General features: G+C 40.2%; 2 protein-coding genes across 2 annotated transcripts in view; one reads left to right on the plus strand and one right to left on the minus strand.

Moving 5' to 3' along the window:
* Nucleotides 1-2,234: 2,234 nt before the first annotated feature.
* On the minus strand, nt 2,235-7,238 carry RBM15B (RNA binding motif protein 15B). Its single transcript, XM_044077797.1, has one exon. The coding sequence runs from the start codon at nt 7,063-7,065 to the stop codon at nt 4,507-4,509; it is 2,559 nt and encodes an 852-aa protein (XP_043933732.1). The 5' UTR covers nt 7,066-7,238; the 3' UTR covers nt 2,235-4,506.
* A 764-nt stretch (nt 7,239-8,002) lies between these two features.
* MANF (mesencephalic astrocyte derived neurotrophic factor) overlaps nt 8,003-23,182 on the plus strand; it is a 252,922-nt gene continuing 237,742 nt past the window's right edge. Inside the window, exon 1 of the mRNA XM_044077798.1 lies at nt 8,003-8,364. Coding sequence (XP_043933733.1) covers nt 8,247-8,364 — 118 coding nt within the window. The 5' untranslated portion in view covers nt 8,003-8,246. The remainder of the gene's footprint in view (nt 8,365-23,182) is intronic.

A 23,182-nucleotide genomic window follows, 5' to 3' on the forward strand; every position in this document is an offset into this window, starting at 1 on the left:
ACTTGAAAGGGGAACTCGGGTTACTTGTTAGAAAAACATGATAGGAAATTAAGTGTGGTGCTTGCAGACAGTGCAAGCACATTATAGGAAGTGATTATATTATTGTTTGTAACAAGAAATTTAGGAGTAGAGATTATTACACTTGTAATTCAAGCAATGTTATATATATGGCCCTATGTAACCAATGTTCTGTTTTTTACATGGGTAAAACCTCAAGAAAATTGAGGGAGCATATGTATGAACATTGTTTGGATATTAGAAACAAGAAATGCACCAATGCATTGTACAGACACATTTCTTTACACCAGAATCATGACCAAGTTCTTTGTTATTGATACTATAAAATTTGATTTGTGAGGGAAAGTTACTGAAGCACACTTGATTTTAAAGAGGTGCTATGGCAGACTAAGCTGAATGCAACTGTACCTCTGGGGATAAATACTTGCTCTCTAGTCCCCATTTTAATACTCAGACACTATGAAATTTAAATGGTTGCTCAAATGTGTGATAATTTTTATTGCACGCAATTATTAGGTTTTAAATTTTAAATATATTTTTGTTTCAGTTGGTCAATTTGAATAACTGATTCAGCCAGGTGATTTATGGTATATGTGTATAAATAGAAAGCATGGGAGGGGTCAAGTATGTTCCGATTTTTTTTTGAATGAAAGCACAACTCAATTTGTCAAATAGAGTGGAATTTGTGGCTTCCCTAACTTTCGTGATTGGCTTGCTTCAATTTATTAGTAATAATTATATCGTCGGCTCTTCTGGGCTGCATGGTAGTGGAGGGACTGGGAGTGCCTTCAGTGCTCTCCCTAACTGGCATCCAGTTGGGTGCAAGATATTGGAGAAATCGGAGGGCATACAAGGCATTCTCCAGTCACTGGAGTTCTAGAAGTGGGTGACCAATAAAGAGGTTTGTTGGATACAGAGAAGAATGCCCTGCTACAAGAATTCTGGTGGGGATCAAATCACTTTCATGGCTACTTGTATGGTGGTGCCTCAGGACACCTCTCATACCCAAGTTGGGAATATCCAGTATGGGGAAACAAAGAGACTCAACTCTACCTGACAAGGCCCAATGGCTGGCAGGAATGACACAGGAGCAAAAAAGCATACAGCAAGAAAAAAGTTTATGCACAACAGCCGAGATAAAAAGGATCAACAAAGAATCCAGCGGAGATTAAAAAGACTGCACATGCACCACCCAGCTATCTCTTGTCTAAACAAAAAGGAGAGAGGGTCATGGTAATGTCGCAAACCTCTGCAAACTATGGACAGTAACATTATTTATTCAAGCATATACTAATGAACCCGTGGTAGTGGTGCTGCGGTAGCGTTGTCGCCTCACAGCAAGACGTTGTCCCATTCGATTCTCAGCTAGAGCGTCTTCTGTGTGGAGGCATGCGTGAATGAGCGTGCCTTCGTTGAAGGTTATGCGCCAGGGCTGGTAACTCGGCACGTAAAAATCCACTACCAAATATTAGCGGACCGGAGTTCCGCTGTGGCGACCCCTAACCGGGGATAAGCCGAAAGACACAACAACATACTAATGCACCTTAAAGCATTTCTGAATGCATCTGTATGCATGGAAATTGATAACAGTCCCTTTAGAGGAAACAGTGGAGGAACTTCAATAATTTACATAACAGCAAGTGGCCATATAAGCATACAACCAGGTGTAAACCACATTAGAAGTACAAGGAGAGACGAATGCAACCTGCTATAAACCACCACACATTGGAATGTGTTGGAAAAAGTGACAACCTATTTCAGTCTTCAAATCTTTCCAGGGCAGCAAATGTAATATGCTTCGCTAATACCTTACTAAAAATAGTGATATGCCTCCTAGTACCCCGCTAAAACAAATTATAACAAAAACCAGCAACAGCAGACCAAATTTGCATCAGAAAATAACCTAATAAGATCAAAAGAGCTTTAAATCTGAATACCCAGAGAAACCAAGGACACATTGCATAGCCTCCCATGATTCAATAATATACTAACAATTTATTTCATGTATGACAGTGTATGCACACTCTATAGTTTCATATAGAATTTATATAACTTTTAGAATTTTATCTATAAACAGCATAACTATGTCCTGTAAATGGAAGCATGCAGCATACATTACATTCCCTGGACAGTCCTTTTGGTTAAATAATTCCTGTCATAAAACAGAAAAAAAGCAGCACCACCTGGGGGACAATCTCCAAAATATAATGCCCACACGCAAAATATTTTTTTTTATTATTATTATAATTATACTCAAGTCTTTCACATAGTTTCCACATTTTCTGTGAAAACAGGATGCACCATCTAAAGAGAGGTGTCTGAGAAAGTGCAACTGTTACCACAGCAACAGACTACAGAGAGGTCACTGGGAAGTTCTGGTAGGCAAAAATAATTTCACTAAGCATTTGTACAAATTACATTAGAAATGAAAAGTGGAACAATTACAAACAAATGTTTGGTAAATAGGTTACAGTGTATAAGAATACAAGAAACAGAAATGCAAAACCATATAACATTTGCAGTCTAGTTTTTTCAAAATATTCTACTTTCTTAGTAAAACAATAAAAAGCACCGCCTTTTGTTTTTCAAAGTGGTTAGTCAGGTCTTAGTCTGCTCATTGACAACATTGCATCTAAAATGAAGAACTAAGATGAACGCTTTGACACAAAACAATACGGTCAGCTCATTTTTGAGATGCAATAAAACCACACTATATCCCTCCTTACAACTTTATAAACAAAATTACTGACAAACAATTCTAAAATGAAGGCTGTCACTTTTTTCAGTCACCCCAACTATGATATTTTTAGGCAGTTTCAGATATTACAAATTACTACAAAATGCAAAACTGCACACACAGCAAAATAAGAAAACTGCAAAAATGGGACATGAAACCTGTCATGTTTGGATTTGAAATCACCTGCAAAAACTCTACATTATAATGCAACAAGTGCACAGTACACTTACTTTACGGAGAAATGCTTGGTTACCTGTTCTACTATACAACATATTATAGGAGGGGCCAAATTTCATCCCGGAAAAAAAAATGGAAGTAAAAACTGACTGTAATAATGTAATAAAAGCTACTTCAGCCACCAAATGCTACCAGCATCTGCTGTATACAAAGTGCCTCTGGAGCCAATCTCACACAAATGAACCAGTATCCTTTCAGAATACATAACAAGTAATTATATTAGCCTTCCATATTTAACAATTATGGTCATTTCAAAAAAAAAAAAAAAAAAAAAAAAAAAAAAAAAAAAAAAAAGAGAAATATGGTACACATACTAAACATTCCCCAATCACTTTAAGACAGGTAACTTTACAGGACACAATCTGCACATTAGCATCAATCATAAGTCATTTAAATGCTTTTAAAAACAGCTCACTAAACACTTTAAATATTCAATAAAAATCTGTCAAATTCGGTTACATCAACAGTTATAACAATCCATGTGGACATATATGTTGCTGCATTTAAGTTAATGACTACATCAATCAAAAACAAGCCTTACAATCAACCGATTAAACCAATGAGAAGTGACATTCAGTGTTTAAAGTCACTTTCTCAAATTACTTAACTTCCTTAATTCAAAAGGTAGATGGCACTCTACACATCTCAAGAGCATAAATCATTTAATACACATCTCAAGAGCATAAATCATTTAATACACATGCCTACCACAAAGAAAAAAATGGTTTCAATAATTTCTAACAAAGTTGGTCATGCTGATGTGCAGTGCCAGGAGTGGGTGTGTACTCAATACCTTTTTTAAACCTTAACACACAACTACCAAAATTAACTACCTGTTCAATCAGTCCCAGCACACATTATCATTATCTGCAGTGACCTAGGATGAAGGATTCGACCTTCAAAGTCTGGATCAAATGTCATAATCTTGAGAGATACCAAAGGGCAAGGGAGACAGTTACCACTACCCCTCAAAAGTGCAGAACATTAAAAAAGACAAAGTGGAGGTAGTAAATAGAATGCATAAGGCCAATCCACTGGTATGAAAAATAAAATACATATTCCCCTTCTAAAAATTTACTTGGTCTTAAAGATGCATATTCTTCCCATTTAAAAAAATTACTTGGACAATTAAAGACCCTTTCAGATATAGCTTCAAGTAGAGATGTACATACAGACTTTATTTTGTAATTACAAAAGACAATATCCCACTTTAAATAAATAAGACATTTAAAATTGAAAATACACCAGACAGAACATTTCCAGCTTCTCACAGAATTAAAAAAACAGATCAATATTTTTACAGAATAAAATGGGTTCCACCTGAAAATAAAACGTTTTTGCAGCTAGTAATCCATATCCGATTGGTTTGAAGCACCAAATATGTTCTTAGACTTGGATTTCTAAGACATTTGGAAAAATGCTTTTTAAAATAGTGTGTGGTTTGAAATATCAAAGCTGCTTTTAAATTTGGATTTCTAAGACCACCGTAGAACTGCTGTTGAAATAAGTGTTCATCAGGCACTGTCTCTTACTATAACCACCACCAAGTGTTCTTCTAACTTTCCCAGCGTCCTTAAGGCAGATTTTAAGTACTGCTGTGAAAACTCACAAGGAGGAAAAGCATATAACATGCCAGTACTATCTCTGTCCTTTGGACCACCAACAGGTAAGCTGACAACTCCAGCAGCCTGTTTTTGTTTCAAGTAAGAGACAAGATTTCTAAGAAGTCGCTGCTGCAACCCAGGCTCAGTTGAAATTAATGTCTCCTGGCCATCTGATCTCTGCATAGCCTGTGTAGCCAAAAGTACTGCATATCCATTAGGACTTCCTTGTTTAATGCGACGTGTGACTTCATCCAACTTGGGTTGGTCAAGGCGAAGCCTCTGAGCAATCTTCAGTTGAGACAATTTGTTGCCACCAGCTGTTGAATCCTTCATCAAAGAATTAAGTACAGCAAGCTCTCCTTCTAAGATGTGCATTACAGTGGGAAAGCTACTGTTTTTCAGTACCAGAACCCCATTCCAAGCCAGTGGTAATGTATGGGCAAACTCAGCTAAAGTTGCTATTTTTTTGGCCTCTAGTTTTGGCTCTGTAGATTGTTTTACTTTATTCTCATTTTCAGAAGTTCTGCAATTGTGCTCCTCTTTCTTTTTTGGATTGCTGAGCTCTTTGAATTCTTTCGGAGATCTACGTTCTGATAAACATTTAACCACAAAACTGGTATTTTGGTCCTTTCCTATTACAGATTCAGAAGGGCACTGATCCCTCTGATTTTGTTCTGGACCATGAACCACAGAAGGCCCTTGGAATTTGTTCTTGCCTCTTTCTTCGTACGAAGGAATAGAAACGCTTCCGTGATCATCCGAAAGGTTTCTGTGTTTCTGCTTTTCTTCTAAAACTCTGGGAAGATTGGACACATTATCACGGTCATTTGGTCGCTGTTCAGTACTCCGGCTACGAACTGTACGGCTCTGTACATCTCCACTACTTCTGTGATCCCTACCTTTGACTGGACTACTCCAACTACCTTCCAAAAAACTATGGTCCCCAGTATCTGGGAGCAAACGAGGGGGTGTTCTATCTCGAGCCCTTACATCCCACTCCAAACTCTTTTGTCGCCCATACCCATCAGAAACCATGTCATAATGCATTGCCACTGGACCAGCTGCATAGTGCTGAGGGCATCTTGATACTATAGGCTCTGTTTTGGCAAAATCAACTCTCAGTCTCCTATCAGGTCCTCCCAGAGGAAATCCCCTCATCTGAGCACAAGCTGCCTGGGCAGCATCTAAACTTTCATACTGCACGTAAGCAAAACTATCACCCTTAACGTAATCAATAGTTGTGATGCTGCCATAACGATCAAATTCCCGAGCAAGAGCAGCTAAAGAAGTATTTGGACCCAAGCCTCCAACCCACAGCCGGGTCGTGGGGTTTGCTTTACCATAGCCAATTTTAACAGCATTTCGTCCAATAAGTCGACCTGACATTGCAACCTTTGCTCGGTGAGCCATATCCAAATTTTGAAATTTTAAAAAAGCGTAGGCACCCCCTGTCCCCCTGGCAGGGCGTTTTATTACAACTTCTTCTATTATGCCATACTTCTCAAAAGCTCGCCTCAATTCATTTTCAGAAATATTATGGTCCAAATTCCCAATGAACAAATTCCGCGTAGCGCGTTGATCATCCTCTGGCATAAGCTCCTCCTCGGGACCCGAAAAACTGCAAGAGCGACTACGCTCATCATGCAAACTGTAATGTTCCAAAGGTCGCTCTTTTTCTCTTGAAAGTCCGCCAGTTTCACCAATGTAGCCACCATGTCTTGTTCGCTGGTCTCGGACATTCGCATGAACAGGTGACAACGACCTCTGCTTGTACTGATAATTGTGCATCAGTCCCATATCTGAAGAATTACTGTTTTTCTTCTTCTGGTATACCGGTTCTACTTTCAAAGTACGGTCATGCAAAACTAGCCTCCCCTTTGCATGTCTGGCCTCTCTAGCATGCTCAGGGTGCCTAAAGTTGACAAATGCTACCCTTCCAAGTTCGGGAGTGTGCGAAATCTTGATACTCACATCTCCAAACTTCTTGAACTCGTGGAAAAGTCCATCCTCTACCTGCTCATCAGTAAGCTGTGAAGCAAAGTTGCTAATTAATAAAGATTTATATTCAGCTGCAGCGTTTCCTCCCGTCCATGGAAGTCCAGCAACTGCTCCTCGGTTATCACCTTTAACCTTTGCTGCAGAGCCACCGCGGACTGTGGTACGGCTGCTACTGGCCAGCGAATGGATTTCGACTTGATGATGCTGCTGTCGGTGATGGGGGTCGCTTCCTCGTTCGTCCCGCCGATTCTGTTTATCCCTTTCGCGACTTCGACTTCGTTCCTGTCGTTTGCTACCAGTTAGAAGACTGCTTCCACTAGGCCTATAGTAGTTTCTGCTGTTATCACTTACAACTGGCTGCAGTCCGTCATCCCCCCGACGAGACCCCTCGCGATCGCGCTCTCTGTCTCTAGGCCGCTTACTTGTCGTTCGGCTCTGAGGGCTCGAATCCCTTTCTCCCAGCCTTTTCATTTTCTCCCCAGAGAGCACCCGGTCTCTGGGCTGCACCACAGGCTGTCTTACGCCTCGGCGCTTACTGCTGTATTCAAATTTTTAAACTGTAGAGCCCGAACGTGAGCAAGGACCTCATATTCTCTAACGGTTACTGAATACTCGTATATGCTTCACTGTTCCGCCATCTTGAACAAAAGGAATATAGCGCGCCACAGTGTAACCTGTCGCTGTATTAAAACGTCATGCAGTAACTCCAATTTGGGCTTACATGTACCATTGGAAAATATGAACGATAAAATAAATTGTAAAGAGCGTAATAAGTCAGGATACCAGCTTGCAAATAAACATCTATTTTGGAAGAAAATTCAACATAAAGTGTAAGACCATTCTGAAAATATGCGTGCTTGAGGATTACTACGTCTTGCTTTCTTGCATCGCAGTTTGCTTATTTCTATTTTGTGAAAGTAAGACATACATACACACACACACACACATATATATATATATATATATATATATATATATATATATATATATACACACACACACGCACACATATATATATTTATATATATATGTGTGTGTGTATATATATATATATATATATATATATATATATATATATACAATATATATATGTGCGTTTGTGTGTATATATATATATATATATATATATATATATATATATCACACACACACACATATATATATATATATATATATATATATATATATATAAAACGTTTTAAGTTTTACCATCTTTGAAAACATATGCATTTATTTCACCCAGCACCGGAAGAAAAGCTAACTTTCCTATGACTAAAAACAAAACTTAGAAACAGAAGATGCCGGGTCTAGAGTTGGCCAATGACAGCACGCCAACTCAACACGTTTCACGGTGACAGTCTGAACGACCAGTGAAAAAACGCGTCGTGGATGCCTCAGAAGTACTACTACCACTGAATGAGTGGAGTAGGGAAGGGGGACGTGTGACTTTTACAGCACCTAAGAATAGTCATTGGATTAGCTTTTAAGGTGGGATGTGGTTTCTGAAATTTGCGAGTGGACGCTATTTGCTTTATTGGGAAGTTTATTAAAATTATCCGAACTCTCTTTGGTTGCCAGGGTAAGCGGACGCTAAGGAGGAATTGACCTGTCAGTTTTGGTGAACCTTGAGTGGGTGCAGCGTACCTGAAACCATGTTTAATGTAGGAATCTGGTTTCTGAAGATGTTAACACAGTATGGGTTTCTGCCCCTTGTAGTGTTAATTTTGTTTCCGAAAGCCAGCTGGGGACTTCGTGAGGGCGATTGCGAAGGTAAGGAAATTAAAGGGTCCTCATACTGAGGCAGGGATTGTATGGTACGTATTCTTTACTTAGAGCGGTTTAATTATAAGTTAAATATGTTCTAAATTTTAAACTAATGAATAATTTTAGTTGGTGGCCCCTTGTTTGGTTGATACCTCACTAGGTAATCTGTGGGGGGAAAAGGCGTAGATTTATTATTTTCCTGTAATACGTTTCTTTTTTTTTTCTCATGGTTTACGTTTTCCACTTTCCCTTTTGTCCCTAATGAAAGATACTGATGTGGAGATTATCTTTGTAGTTATGCGCCCCCCCCCCCCCCCCATTTATAGCTTTGCGGTGCTATTCATGTTACTTTTTTAATCACCCACGTAATCCATCATTTGATCCACAAGGGTATAGTGGGTATTTTTTGGATACTGAAAAAACTTTTGGGACTGATGGTACACGTAAAACATGTGATGATGCCATTTGAACACTGGTATGTTAAAATGTGCGACAGGCATGTGGTAACTTCCTACCAATTTGTATACTGTACTTTTTTATGGCTTGCTAATGTTTGCTAGTCCTTACAGGATAACTTATTTTATTTAGTAATACTGTCTTTGCCTTACTTACCATTTTGGTTGAAGATGTTGCTTTATCTTTATATATTCATTTAAAGCCCAGATTTTGTTCACTGGATGTTAACGCACCGCCCACCACACAACTAGCATTATAAAAGGCAAATACCAGTATCGCCATATTTAAGAGCACTAGCATAGAGCTTGTAAATCGCAACAACTCCTTGGCAGAACCCTAGACGAAAACCTAAAATTCGATCACCATGTAAAATGGGCAATAAGATGTAACTAAAAAACTCTTGTTTCCTATACAGGATTAAGCTATGTCTGACTGATGTATCTAGAACATTGCCTCATCCTACCTTCTTTCAACATGTCTCTGTCCCCCACTCTCTATATTTAATGACCTACAGTCCACACAATTAGAACAGCTAGAGGGAACTGACTCAGCAGAGGAAGAATTCTGAAGCAAACAAATTGGAAATCTTGTCAAGTCCACCAAAGCTAATTACGAAGCTAAAATAGCATCCCTAGCTAAGGATAATCACAAAGCATTATTTAACTATGTTCAAAATCTAAAGGGAATGCCCAGCTATGTGCCGAACTGGGCATACTATACCGGAGGAAATTGCCAACCTGCTAGTTGACAGATTTGGCGCATACTTAACCCTCTGTCCCCACCAGCCATACCTCAAAGCATACCTGTCACCGTTTGTCATCCTATTATCTCTAGAGAGCAAGGCATATCTGTGCTCTCCAAGGCCAAAAAATACTGCTTCAGTGGGATCAGATAACATCCTAGGTTGCTTATTAAATAATTTAAAACAGGACCTAGCGTACCTTGTTGGTGCCCTTCTTTAACCACAGCCTGAGAACTGGCAATGTCCCAGTGGAATGGAGGACAGTAACTGTAATCCCCCTACATGGTGAGGGGGGGCATCAACCAACCTGGGGAACTACAAACCCATAAGCTTGACTAGCCTCATCTGCAATGCCATGGAAAGACTGCATATGTCCTTGTTGATAAGGTCCATAGTGACTCTCCAAACTCTAGTCCCAACCCAGTTTGGATTTGTTAAGGGTAGATTGTGCTTACTTAAAATGAATGGTTAGATAAGTGATGTATAATGTTTGCATCTGGGAGTGTGTCAGTATGGTTTGTAATGTAAAGTGCTTGCAACTACGATTGTGTTGGTGTGATTTGTTTTAATTTATATGACTGTAGGATTGCCTGTGCCATACGTGATGGTTTAATAAACATGCTTCTTGTTTAAAAAAAAAAATTGGCATAACTTTGTAACGTTGCTTAGGTTATATCTTAGGTTATATAGTAATATATATATGTCGAAAGATTTTACTCTTCTAACATATTCTGGAAGAATCACACCAAGTTCTTGTAAGCAAGTAAAACAGCTTTATTTTACATGCATGGAGATCTGCTACATGATAGTAATATGCCAGCAGTCTGGCTACTTGTACTTTAAGTTCTCCTTATATAGACCCTCCTGCACGTACATACACGTAGCACAGAAGACTTTCATTAAAATTGATAGTTTGATTACTTGTTTTTACCAGCCAGTACCACAGTTATTCTTGCACCATTAACTTTTATCAGCAGTTTAAGATTAACTCCTGCATTCCTCAGTGATCAACATTTTCCAGAACATTTCAGTTTGCACGCAGTGAACATTTTTCTGCTTAACCCTTTATATACAGAATACAAAATATGTTGACTTCAGTATTTTTCCACATTTCCCCTTACAACATTTTGTATACTGTTTATTTTACACAATCCCAGATACGTTGTATACCTTCTCATAATCAGAGAAATATGCTTTTGTAGCATTGGCAGAGATAACCTTTGATATTATCATTTTGATACATGGTATGCAACAGCAGCCAAGCAGCAAAAATATGATTGCACCAACACATACAGCAATTAAAATGTTCATCAACACAGAACCCCAGTTTCCAAACAGATTTTGGAAAAAGTCAGTCAAGGGGTTTGGACCAGGTTTAGTCAGTTCAAAAACTTGTTGAACTATTTTTCCTTCGCCGCTAGGGTGAAATCGAGCGCCATACGGTTCTGCAACACTACTGTTCTCATCGCCGTTAATTCGTCTGTCACCAATTCTAGCGCTGAAAAATGTCGCATTACTCAGAGTCTCTAACAGTTTTGACAGTTTTCTCAGTTCCCAGATGGATTTTACTGTCCCATACGCTGGCAAAATACCAGCCCAAGCAATTACATCATCGCCTAGGTCCATATGTGAGAGTCCTTTGCTGCTGACGTGTGCCAAGTCATGGTGATAAATCCATGACGCATCAATGTTACCTACGGGATTAATAGGTTTATTAAGAGAACGTGCATTTTGTATTTTACTTTGAGGTAATACATTTGCGTGTCTGATAGCTGGTATCAGATATCCCAAAAACAACTTCCTGAACAGCCATATGGTAACCATTTATATGCTTTCCTACCACAAATAAAATAACAATCATTCGTTTTATGGTGATATTGGTTGCAAATTCATAACTCCCATTTGGCTTTAGCCCTTAAATAACAGGCCATATACATACAGCATTTTTCAACAAAACTAGTATCATTTACATTGATGTCTTTTTTTATAGCTCCAAACTTGGTTTCACACTGCCCTTCTAGGGTACAATTATGAACTATTGTCAAATTACATTGGCTCAGCCCCACCTTAACTTTCCCAATCTTTTGAAAACACACTGTTCCATTTTGGCACCCCAGAAGAGGCAGCGCCACCTTGTCTCTCAGTGGTACTTCTGTGGTTTCAAACAACAAACTATTCCAAGTATCATTTGTTTCCAGAGGGGCTGTCCCTAACATTAAGCCACTATGTACAGTAGATATTACAGTACATACCCAACAATTTGAGACATTCATTGAGGATGCATATGCATATTTAATCGCTTGATATGTATTAAAGTTTGGATGCCAGCTGGTGTGTTTGGCTCTTTTGAATGGCTAGCTTCATTAAAAAACAAAAATATTACAATCACAATAGTTATAAACAGTAAAATATTGCAATAGAACCATTTTCTCTTATTCTCATTATTGTCCTTCATGGTTACTGCTATCTGTTTGTTCCTCAGGGAATTCAATTTTTATCTAACTTAAAATGTTTTACAATGTGTTAGGTGGATCCATGAGGACCTTTCTTTAATCCGAACTGCCATTGGAGTTGCGATGACTTCCGTGATTTTGTCGTCTCTTGAACCTGAAAACAATCATTCATTAAACAGCTGTTAGTATTGGTCAGCATTTTCCTCATGCTATCTCCTCACCCCCCTCACGTTCCGCAGGCAACAAGTTTTGCCACTGCGGACGTAATAAGGTCTCCCATACAACAACTCAAATGGGGTGACTCCTTTTGAGGTGAGAGTTGTGCGCATGGAAAGGAGGGCTAGAGGTAGACAGGTAATCCAAGACTGATGTGTCTCGGCCATGAGTTTTCTCAACTTGCCTTTTAGAATGCCGTTATGGCGTTCCACCAACCCTGCTGACTGTGGGTGGTAGGCACAATGGTGTTTCAATTCAATTTGGAAAACTGTAGACAGTTTCTGTATGATCTGATTGACAAAATGCGTGCCGTTGTCAGAGTAGATGCGTGTAGGAAGTCCAAAGTGCGGACGATGTGATTGACCAAAATTTTAGCCACTGATTGAGCATCCGGATGTGTCACCGGAAAAGCCTCAACCCACTTAGTAAATGCATCTACTATTACTAACACAAACTTCTTTAGTTGTGCGGGGTCAATTCGATGAAGTCCATACATATTGTATGAAAAGGATAGGGGGTGTTGGAAATGATGCGGAGCAACTCTGACCCTCCCCGTGGTATTTAGCACATACTATGCAGGATAGATAAAAACGTTTTGCATATGCAATGAAACCCTTGGTCCAAAAGGTAAGGTGGATAATTCTAACCATAGCTGCAGGGCCCAGATGGGAAGGGCCATGCACAACTAGTGCTGCATACCTAAAAAGATTAGTAGGCAAAACATATTTATTATCCGGTCCCACATAGATTCCTTTGTTCTGCCTAACACCATACCTAGTCCAGCGTTGTTTTTCCTGTACTGTGCTAAGTTCCTGCATGACTTGTAAGGTTTGCAAATCAAATTTATCTGTTGGTTGTAATTCTGTAGGTGTGGTTTCAAGTGAAAAGGTACTGGACATAGCTGCCTCTTTGGCTGCTTTGTCTGCTAGGGCATTACCAAGTGATACTGGGTCCTTAGCACGGGTATGAGCAGCGCATTTACAGATGGCCAAACCCTGTGGCCGTTGGACGGCTTGTAGTAATTCAAGGATTAGGTCTTTGTGCATAATGTCTTTCCCCGAGGTTGTAACCATCCCCCTATTTTTCCATTGCTGAGCAAACACATGCACCGTAGAGAAGGCATATTGACTATCCATATAGATAGTGACATTCCTGTCCTCTGAAAGGAGACATGCCCTTGTCACAGCAATCAGTTCCGCTGCTTGAGCGGATAAGTTCCCGGGGAGTGGTCTTGCCTCTATTATCTGAGTTGCAGTAGTAACTGCATACCCTACCTGCGTGGTGCCTGTTTCTGTTTTGCGTGCTGACCCATCTACAAACAGTGTCCAGTCCGCATGTAGTAAGGGTTGATCTTTAAGATCCGGTCTTGGTAGAACTTTAGAATGTATGAGATCTAAGCATACATGCGGAATACCGTCTTCAGCAACAGGTAGCAATGTCGCTGGATTTAAGGTAGTGCATCTCTCAATTGTCATGTGTGGCTGCGATAACAGCGTAAACAGCGTAGTCATACAAGATAAATGTCTGCTAGGTGACAGAAATGTTAACTTGTCCTGCAGAAGGATGACTGCTACAGAGTGCGGGACTTTTAACGTAAGATCATGGAACAATACCAACGTGGCAGACGCTTGTACCGCCAAAGCGGCTGCAATTACTGCTTGCACACAGTGTGGTAATGCTCGTGCTACTGAGTCTAATTTGCTAGAGTAAAATGCCAATGGTCTTAACTTATCTCCATACATTTGCATTAAAACAGATGTCATAAATCCCTGCTTGCAATCTACAGTCTGTATAAAGGTCTTACTGTAATCTGGAAACCCCAATGTTGCTGACCCAGCTATCAGTTGCTTGATCCTAGTAAATGCCTGTACTGCCTTGTCTGTCCAGTGCAGCAAATCTTTTGCCGCCATCGGTATTGCAAAAATTAAGTCTGATAGCGGGTGCACTTCTTCGGCGTAGTTGGGAATCCAACTACGACAGAAGTTCGTAATGCCTAAAAAGGACATCATTTCTTTTTTCGTAGATGCCACTGGGGCTTGTAAAATAGCATTCTTTTTGCTGTCATCTAATCGCCTGCCCTTCCCAGAGATAGTATAACCCAGGTAACGTACTTCTAATTTACAAAATTGTAATTTAGACTTATTTACCTTATGTCCTTCGTGTGCCAGAAAGTGTAGTAGTCGAATAGTCTCGGACTTACAGAGTTCTTCCGTAGTCGCGGCCAGGAGGATATCATCCACGTACAGCAGTAGGTGGCACCCTTGGGCTGGTTGGAACTGAGCCAAATTGGTGGACATCTCTTGTGAGAAGATGGTCGGACTTTCGCAGTATCCCTGCGATAACCTGGTATAGGTATAACGCTTACCCATAAATGTAAATGCAAACCAAAATCTACTATCTTCCTGCAAGGAAATAGAGAAAAAGGCATTACTGATATCAATTACAGAAAAGTAGTTATCCGTTGGAAGGATATCATTCAGCAGAATAGACGGATCCGGGACCATGGGGGCCCGAGGTACCACCGCGGCATTTATTGCCTGTAAATCTTGTACCATCCTCCATGTCCCATCCGGTTTTTTTTACTGGAAATAAGGGCGTATTACACGGTGAGTCTGTGCACAGAATTAATACTCCAGCTTTCAAAAGTGCTGTGATTACCGGTAAAATGCCCTCCTCTGCCTTTCTGCTCAAGGGATACTGCCGTTTATGAGGTCTAAATTCTGACTTGGGTGTAATCTTTACCTGTCCTGCCGTTCTAATCAGTCCGATATCGTGCTGACCCTGCGACCATAATGAATTTGGAATCATCTGCAATTGAGATTCTTCCATGGGGGTAAGGAGACATAGTCATAATGTCCCAGGGGATTGTATCGGTTTGTCTTCCCTGAGGTGCACGGTCGGTCTGGCTTGTGTAACCCAGTTAAGTTTTTGAACCTGAATGCCCTTACCTGCCAACTGTTCTGGTGTCCATCCTACCCATTCAGTTATTTTCTTACCCACGAGGTACCATGACATTCCTTCACCCTCCGTGACTGAAATATGTGTGGTTAATTCATTCTTATACAGCAGCTGCATATCCCTTGTAAGGCTACATGTGACTGCAGAATTACCTAGTGTGTCCCAAAAAAGGCTATGCAATACTAGTTTGGTGACTTTAAAACTAAGAAATTTCTTTTCGTATTCTAAATCAGGTCCGGCACATCTTCTGTAATACATTGTGCAATGTAATGGATCTGACACCTTCGGATTTGTTATGCCGTATTTGCTTAATGCCAAATATGTAAGATCCGTCACTACACTCTGTGGGCCTGTCTCTATCAAATCATTACTATACCAGTAATGTAGATCTCCCTGCCCCTCTAATAGCATTGCACTATTCAGTTCTATTCTCCTTGCCACCATCCCCGTGGAGGTTGGGACGGCTGCTATACCGAACACTTGCATTAAATCTCTTCCTAGTAAATGTACTGGGCAGATTTTTGAAATTATTACTTGGAACCGTATGGTTTGGTTCGTCTCTGGGTCGGTAAACCACAGAGGTTTGGACAATGGCTCTTTGTAAATACGACCATTTGCTGCTTTTACAAGCACATATTCATCCGAGGTAACATCGGATGATATGGCAGTACTTCTGACTAACGTTCGTGAAGCCCCTGAGTCACAAAGAAATTCTATGTCTCGACCCTCAACTTGCAATGTGATCACTGGTTGGGATTCCAATTGCATAGTTGATGCTAGTGCTGTTAGATTTATCATTTGATATTTCTCATTTTCTGCCATTTCCTGTCCCCACCCATCGTCTTCACTTGTACCTACTTCCCCATTCTCACTTTCTTCTTCTTCTTCCTCATACCCTCCATCTACGTCTTTTTGACCGTCATATAGTCATGCGGTACCACCGGAAGCAACCATCGGTTTCTCCGGTCCTCTGCAATCTCTGGCGAAATGTCCTTTCTTACCGCACTTAAAACACTCCCCCCTCTTTTGCCTACCCTCGAAATCCTCAGAATGACTTATGCCTCCCCGTCCTCGTCCTCTTCCCCTGCCCCGCCCTCTTCCGTGGTTTGCGGAACCCTGAACTAACATTAAAGTTCCATCTTCACTAACTGTAAAAGTCTGGGCTTGTTTATCTTTCTTTTCCTTCAGATATTTCTCAGCATGTCTAGCATACTCCATAAGGGGCTGTAGACGCGCTGTCCTGTGTGTGATCATGTGTTTTTGTATAAAGTTACCAATGGCTGTCTGGCAGCCCATTAGGAGTGCATTTTTCAATTGCTGTTCATAGGGCGAGTCATTTTCCTGATTTTCTACCTTAATCAACCCACTATGAGCATCAAAACATTGTGTGAGAGATGATGTAGATAACTGTCTACGGTTTCGTCATCTGATTGAATGCATTGATTAATGCAAGTCCAATCTGCCTTGGGCTTCCAATGTTCTTCTATTTTATCTAAGAGAGTCTGCATTCTGGTTCTACACACTTGGAAGTTTTACTATCTTCCTTTTTAACAAAGTACACATCTCTTTCACTTGAATTACCACACCCTTTTTCAAATTTTGTTCCCTATGTCTTTTATTTGCTTCCTCCAGCCATTTCTGTGCCTGGGAAACCCCACCTTCTTTGATTCCTTGTCTTATTTCCTGCCTGTTTGCACAGTAATCTTACTAGATTTTGACATTCTGACTTATTTAAACATCCACTAAACCCATGATCTTTTTTCCATTTATCTAAATATTTTACGTTCTTTGGGTGTAAATCAAACATAAACTTTTTATCTTCAGATTGTCGTCACCGTTGACGCAACTGGTTCCTGTTCCCATTTCTCTTAAGAGAAACTATTCCTGTTCCTGAGATCTCTTGTATATGGAATTTATTCACATATACTCCTTATACTTTGAGAAAATTAAATTTCTCCCTTGACTAGTCCCTTAAAATTTAGACAAAAAATTCCAATCAGAAACAACAAAAAAAAATAGCTTTTCTTTTTGCTTACCTTTGTGATTCCTCCGCCCTGTTTCGCTGCCACCTCACGGATTGAATCTGGAAAGAGTGACTGGCCTCTAATTTCAACCTGTTTCAGTTGGAGGTCTTTCATTCGAGGAGAGCCTGATCTCTCTCCACCTGCGCAGGTTTTCAGCCTCTCTTTGTTCGATTCGCGTGCAGGGCCCTAACGTTAGCCAGTTATGTCGAAAGATTTTACTCTTCTAACATATTCTGGAAGAATCACACCAAGTTCTTGTAAGCAAGTAAAACAGCTTTATTTTACATGCATGGAGATCTGCTACATGATAGTAATATGCCAGCAGTCTGGCTACTTGTACTTTAAGTTCTCCTTATATAGACCCTCCTGCACGTACATACACGTAGCACAGAAGACTTTCATTAAAATTGATAGTTTGATTACTTGTTTTTACCAGCCAGTACCACAGTTATTCTTGCACCATTAACTTTTATCAGCAGTTTAAGATTAACTCCTGCATTCCTCAGTGATCAACATTTTCCAGAACATTTCAGTTTGCACGCAGTGAACATTTTTCTGCTTAACCCTTTATATACAGAATACAAAATATGTTGACTTCAGTATTTTTCCACAATATATTATATATATATATGAGTTATGAGTTTTTTTATATACAAATATATATATATATATATATATATATATATATATATATATATATATATATATATATATATATAATGTGAGAACTTCTTAATACAGTTTGATTACTTTTATATAAACGTAAATTTGGCTATGCCACAAGTAGTAATTCAGTAAAAGTGTTAAGGGGGGGTAGATCATGCTTGTTAAACCCGTTAGACTTTGAGAAAGTCACCAAAGCCTTGGATGAGAGAGAGAGACAGTGCGCACCACCTATCTGGACTTAACCAAGGCATTTGGCACAATCCCCCATTCTGGTATTATAAGAGAAACTCTCCCAACTGGGAGTTGTCTTACTTCACTAGATGGACCACCAAGTGGCTCACTGACAGAACACATACTGTCAAGGTTGGTGACTTCATCTCTAGTAGACAAGTCACAAGTGGCATACCACAGGGATCTGTGCTGGGCCGTTTACTATTTGGAATTTATTTCTCAGAAATCCTGGCAAGTGCAGATGGCCTATGGCTGACCAAGTTTGCTGATTATTGCAAATTGGGTGCAATTATCGAGTCCTCCAACGATGTTTAACATACTGCAGAAATTGCTAATGCAGACAAATGGTTGGTGCCAAAGCCACGGATTAAAGCTAAATGCAGAAAATGCATTATTATTCCATTTGGAAAAGCTAAATTCCCTGTTGATTACACTGTCGACAGCACCTCCATAAGTTACCTAGTGGTGTGAGGTCTGGGTACACAGGTTGATGGCAATCTGAACTTCGACCACCAAGTCTCCACAGTGGTGAGGAAAGCATTCTATGTAGCTCATCTCATAATTGAAGGTATCACATCCAAATCTAGGGATGTTATAACCCCACTGTACTCGGTCCTCATCAGACCAGTAATTGAGTACAATGCTTCTTTTCGCATGTACCTCACCTGGCACATGCAACAACTGGAGAGACCCCAGAGGTTTCTTACCAAGAAAATTTGACTTGCGTGGAAAGACTGAAAGCCCTTTCATTGTACTCTGTATCCTATAGGCTGCTAAGAGGCAACCTGTGCCTGACCTACATGGCAATCTCTGACCCTGCCCTAATGGAGATGCTGCACTTTCCCAAATCAAATGGCACAAGAGTCGCTCGCTCCAGGGATCTTAACCTAGCCTGTGACATGAACAGAACGTGCTGGAGAGACGGGTACATTTTCCAGAGACTATCCATCCTCTGGAATAAACTCCCAATTCACATGAAACAGTGAATCCTCCATGACTGTCTTCAAACACAACCTAGATAAATGGATGGATAACCACAAATTCACTCTTGGGTGGAGCCCAAACCCCTCATAGACAGGAGCAGTCGGTATTTGCCACAGACGCGGTCTGTGATTGTCGTTCAGCTAACCAAGGACAATTGGGGGCAGCTCGAGATAAACATGGCTATGCTTGTAAGGGCTCTAAGCTGTTAGCCTAGTATCCATCTGTGAACCTTGAGCAATGCTAAAACAAAGTACCAGAATGTATGATTAATAAACTGTAATGTAAACTTGTCTCTGTTTTCCACTAAAGCAATTACAGTGGACAGACCTACCACACACAACTTGACCATCTTATAACTTGCCATGTCTGTCTCCATTTATACTACAAACAGACCCATGCACCCCACTAATGCGAATCAATTACTGATAATTTAAATAAAACGGTACTGTTGGGGACTCTCTCTACTTAAACCACATTATCAAAAATGTGGACTTCCAACTCTACTATGCTGAGACTAATTTAAAGTCTAAAACCTTTCAGATTAGAGTTAAAATGCCCACTTGAGGCCTGGCTATGCTGTTGCATCTCCACAGGCTATTACACTTTCTCCCCTCAACTATCAGGAAACTACCCACTTTCCAATCCTAACTGTATCTGGTCCTCCACCAGTATTACTTCCAGTCTTTCTTTCTCATTACTTTAGTATTGTTACTTTCTCTGAATCTCATATTCTACAATCTAAATTTTACAGTAGTCTCTCTACACTTTTCAACTGTAGTAGAATTCAAGCTATCTTACTATCTGACTGGATTACACATAGCCGTGTACAATACTGTATTTTATGACAATAAGAGTAATTTAAACATGTCACACTAGTATTCATAACAATCAAACATTTGTCGGATACTTTGTTCATTACATTTATTGTCCTTCTAATGTATAGTTTCACTGTACTGTAATTGTTTGTAAATTGGAGTTTTTCTCCCATGGCCTCCACTGAGCAGAGGATTTGCTGCCCAGTTGGAAGGACTATCCCAGTAATCAAAAGCAGTAAATAACTACATCTGTAAAAAGCTCACTCTTTTGTTGTCCCATTTTTCTATGAGCATAGTCCCTAGCAGCCCTATTGGACATATTTTGGGGATCCCCTGTTATTGTGTTCTACTGACTAGTAGATTGGGAACATTCTTGGAAGAATGCATGACTGAACCTGGGAGCAAACGCCTATTTTTTAAACTGGCACAAAAAAACTTGTTAGCCCTGAGTGCTCCACTTGGATTTTTCTCTAGATGCAGCCTTAACCCCTCTCCCTGTCAGCTGGCAGGTGCTGTAAAATACTTATTCAAGCACTGTACAATTCCCCCTTAACATCAGAATTGGGATGAACCACTCCTTCATAAGCCACACCTGCTATGTTAAAGTCCAATTAAAGGCACAGCCCAGGGAGAGGTTAATATTGAAAAAATGTGTATATATGTTATAGGATGGTAAGGTAATTACACAGAGTATATAATATGCACAAAAGCAACCACTATGTATAGATGGGAGCACACTCTGTTGTATTCATACACTTGTGTGTCGGGCTAGTCTGTCAGTTGATCGACTCAACACTTCTTATTGAATGTTGAAAAACTGAACGAAAAGAAGCTAAACAACTTTTGAAGACAGTTGAATTTTTTCTTTTTTTCCATTGTTGTGCAACCTTGGAGTGGGGGTATATTGATGTTTGGGGGGGGTGAATGGTGTTCTCCCACGGGGGAGCAGAGGATGTTGCCCCTGCATAAAAGTTACCTCTGACATTCTAAAGTTGTTTTGTTCATTTCTTTCTATTTGTTCAGCGCTTGATAAGTGCTGTTGATTGACATGTATCCATATATCAGTTATGTACTGTATCCATATATCAGTTATGTACAGTGCAGTCACAGTCACTTTTGAGCTAGCTGCATTTGCCAGGGAAGTCATATAAACTTGTTAATTAGTAGACTGATGGAGTAGAGCAAGATATTGTTAGGAAATGTGCTCATAGTGGTTAGTGGTGGCATTTGTGTGAAGTATTATTGTAGTGATAATGTTTTAGTTACGTGTGAAATTTTGGGTAAGAATTTCTTTGAGATTAGCAGAGCCAGAGTTTACTTATTTTAAGGCCTAGTAAGGAGAAGCAGTGGTGGGCACTGTAGTTTAGTTTTAGGAACCTGTGAGGTAGTATCTGGATAGCTTAGATGTCCGATATTGCAGGAAGAGGAATCCCTTATTGGTTTGGCTGCCTGAGAGTAACTCGCCTGGCTGTGTAGAAGTTTGCAAATTTGAGAGCAGTATTTTGCCATTTTGCGTGATGATATTTGACTAAACAGTGTTCACAATTCATTGCATTCATTAAAGTAATAGGGACCCTGTTTCCAAATCAACAATACATACATTTTCCTTTTTTATTCTGTTTAAGGGATTTTCTTTATGTACTCCACCCATTCCAGTGATATCAAGGATATTTTCTGAATAGTCAGAGCTCTAAAAGTTTTTTCCTTTGATAGTCACATCACCACAGTAGTCAGGAAGTCCTTCTACGTGGCACACCTCATCATAAAAGGGTTCTCATCCAGGAAAAAAGAGGTCATTTGTTCCCCTCTACTCGACCGTCATTAGACCCATTATAGAGTACAACGCCCCTTTTGGAATGTACCTTGCAAGACATCTGCAGCAGCTGGAAAGGCCACAGAAGTACCTCACAAAGAGGATTACTGGCCTTAAACAAATGCCCTACACTGACCGCCTCAAAAAACTCCAGCTTTACTCCGTAGCATATCGCCTACTCCAAGGTGATCTCTCCCTACCATATAAAGCTATGTCAAACCCAGAGCTGTTGGTCATGCTACACCTAAAGAAACCCCAATCCCTCCAAGCTACACGCTCTAGGGACCTAAACCTTGTCACCACAATAAACAGGACATGCTGGAGGGATAGATTCCTGTTCCAGAAATTTCCCATGCTCTGGAACAGGCTACCCATGTATGTCAAGCAAAGTTCTTCATTAGCACTCTTCAAGAAAAATCTTGATGGGTGGATGTGAAATAGGAAATACACCCTGAGGATCACTTCTGTGTCTCTACTCGACAGTGGCACAGGAAAATAACTTTCTTTGGGTGGCGTAAGCCAGGGAACCTTGTTGGCTAGGCTTATGTAGGCCCTCGGGCCGATATCCTAGTACCTACCTATGAACCTATGCAAGATCTTTAACTTCTGTATCTTTGTCATGCTACAAATCTAGGTAGATTATCTCCTTGGGTCTTGATGCACGTAATTACAATGTTTGGGACTTGTTATATGGACTGTTACAAGTATCCTATTGTTTCTCTCTTGCTCCAAATCAGACAGTGTTTCAAGATTCTCAGTTTCTTTGGGAGGCAGATCCTGTCAAGGTAAAGATACAGAGTTCAGAGTTGTTTACTAGGCTAACAACAAGGGCCTTTTTAAGCCTAGCCATGCATCCCAAATCTCTGACAAGTTATGGTACCCTTGATAAGTGTAAGCAGGGGTTGGGAAGTGAAACCTTTACAAGCAGGGGCCTGGGAGATTAACTATTTACAGGTTGCTTGTGTCCATTAAAGACCTAGGTGCCATACCAGGGATGAATTTCCTGTTCCCCATCCAGTTGTCCAAGTTACACTTTAATTGGGTTATGGAAGAACTCTGCTTCACATGGATGGGAGCCTGTTCCAGAGAAGGGGTTTTCTCTGGGATATATACCCGTCTCCCCAGCAGGTCTTATTTATATCACAGTCCGGGTTTAACTCTAGAATGGGTAATTCTGGTGCCGTTTGTTTTGTGGATATGCAGGGGGTCCATCATAGTGGGGTCTGATAGTGCCTTGTATGCCAACCATAGATCTCCCCTCAAAAGCCTGTAGGAAACAGAATACAGGGATAGGGCCTTAAGGCAGTCTACACAGGACATGTTACTTATGCCCTGTATTCTTTATGTGACAAACCTCTGTGGATGTTCCAATTGTTGGATATGCCTGGTTACATACATACCAAGGGGGTACTGTAGTCAGTGATAGGTCTGATGAATGTTGAATACAGTGGAACAATGACTTCCTT

The sequence above is a fragment of the Protopterus annectens genome, chromosome 7.part0 (genome assembly GCF_019279795.1).
Source record: "Protopterus annectens isolate FY-2018-M chromosome 7.part0, PAN1.0, whole genome shotgun sequence".
In the NCBI taxonomy this organism is placed as follows: Eukaryota; Metazoa; Chordata; order Ceratodontiformes; family Protopteridae; genus Protopterus; species Protopterus annectens.

Coding starts and splice junctions, on each gene's coding strand:
- RBM15B (XM_044077797.1), bottom strand. CDS start 7,065: ATGAAAAGGCTGGGAGAAAGGGATTCGAGCCCTCAGAGCCGAACGACA.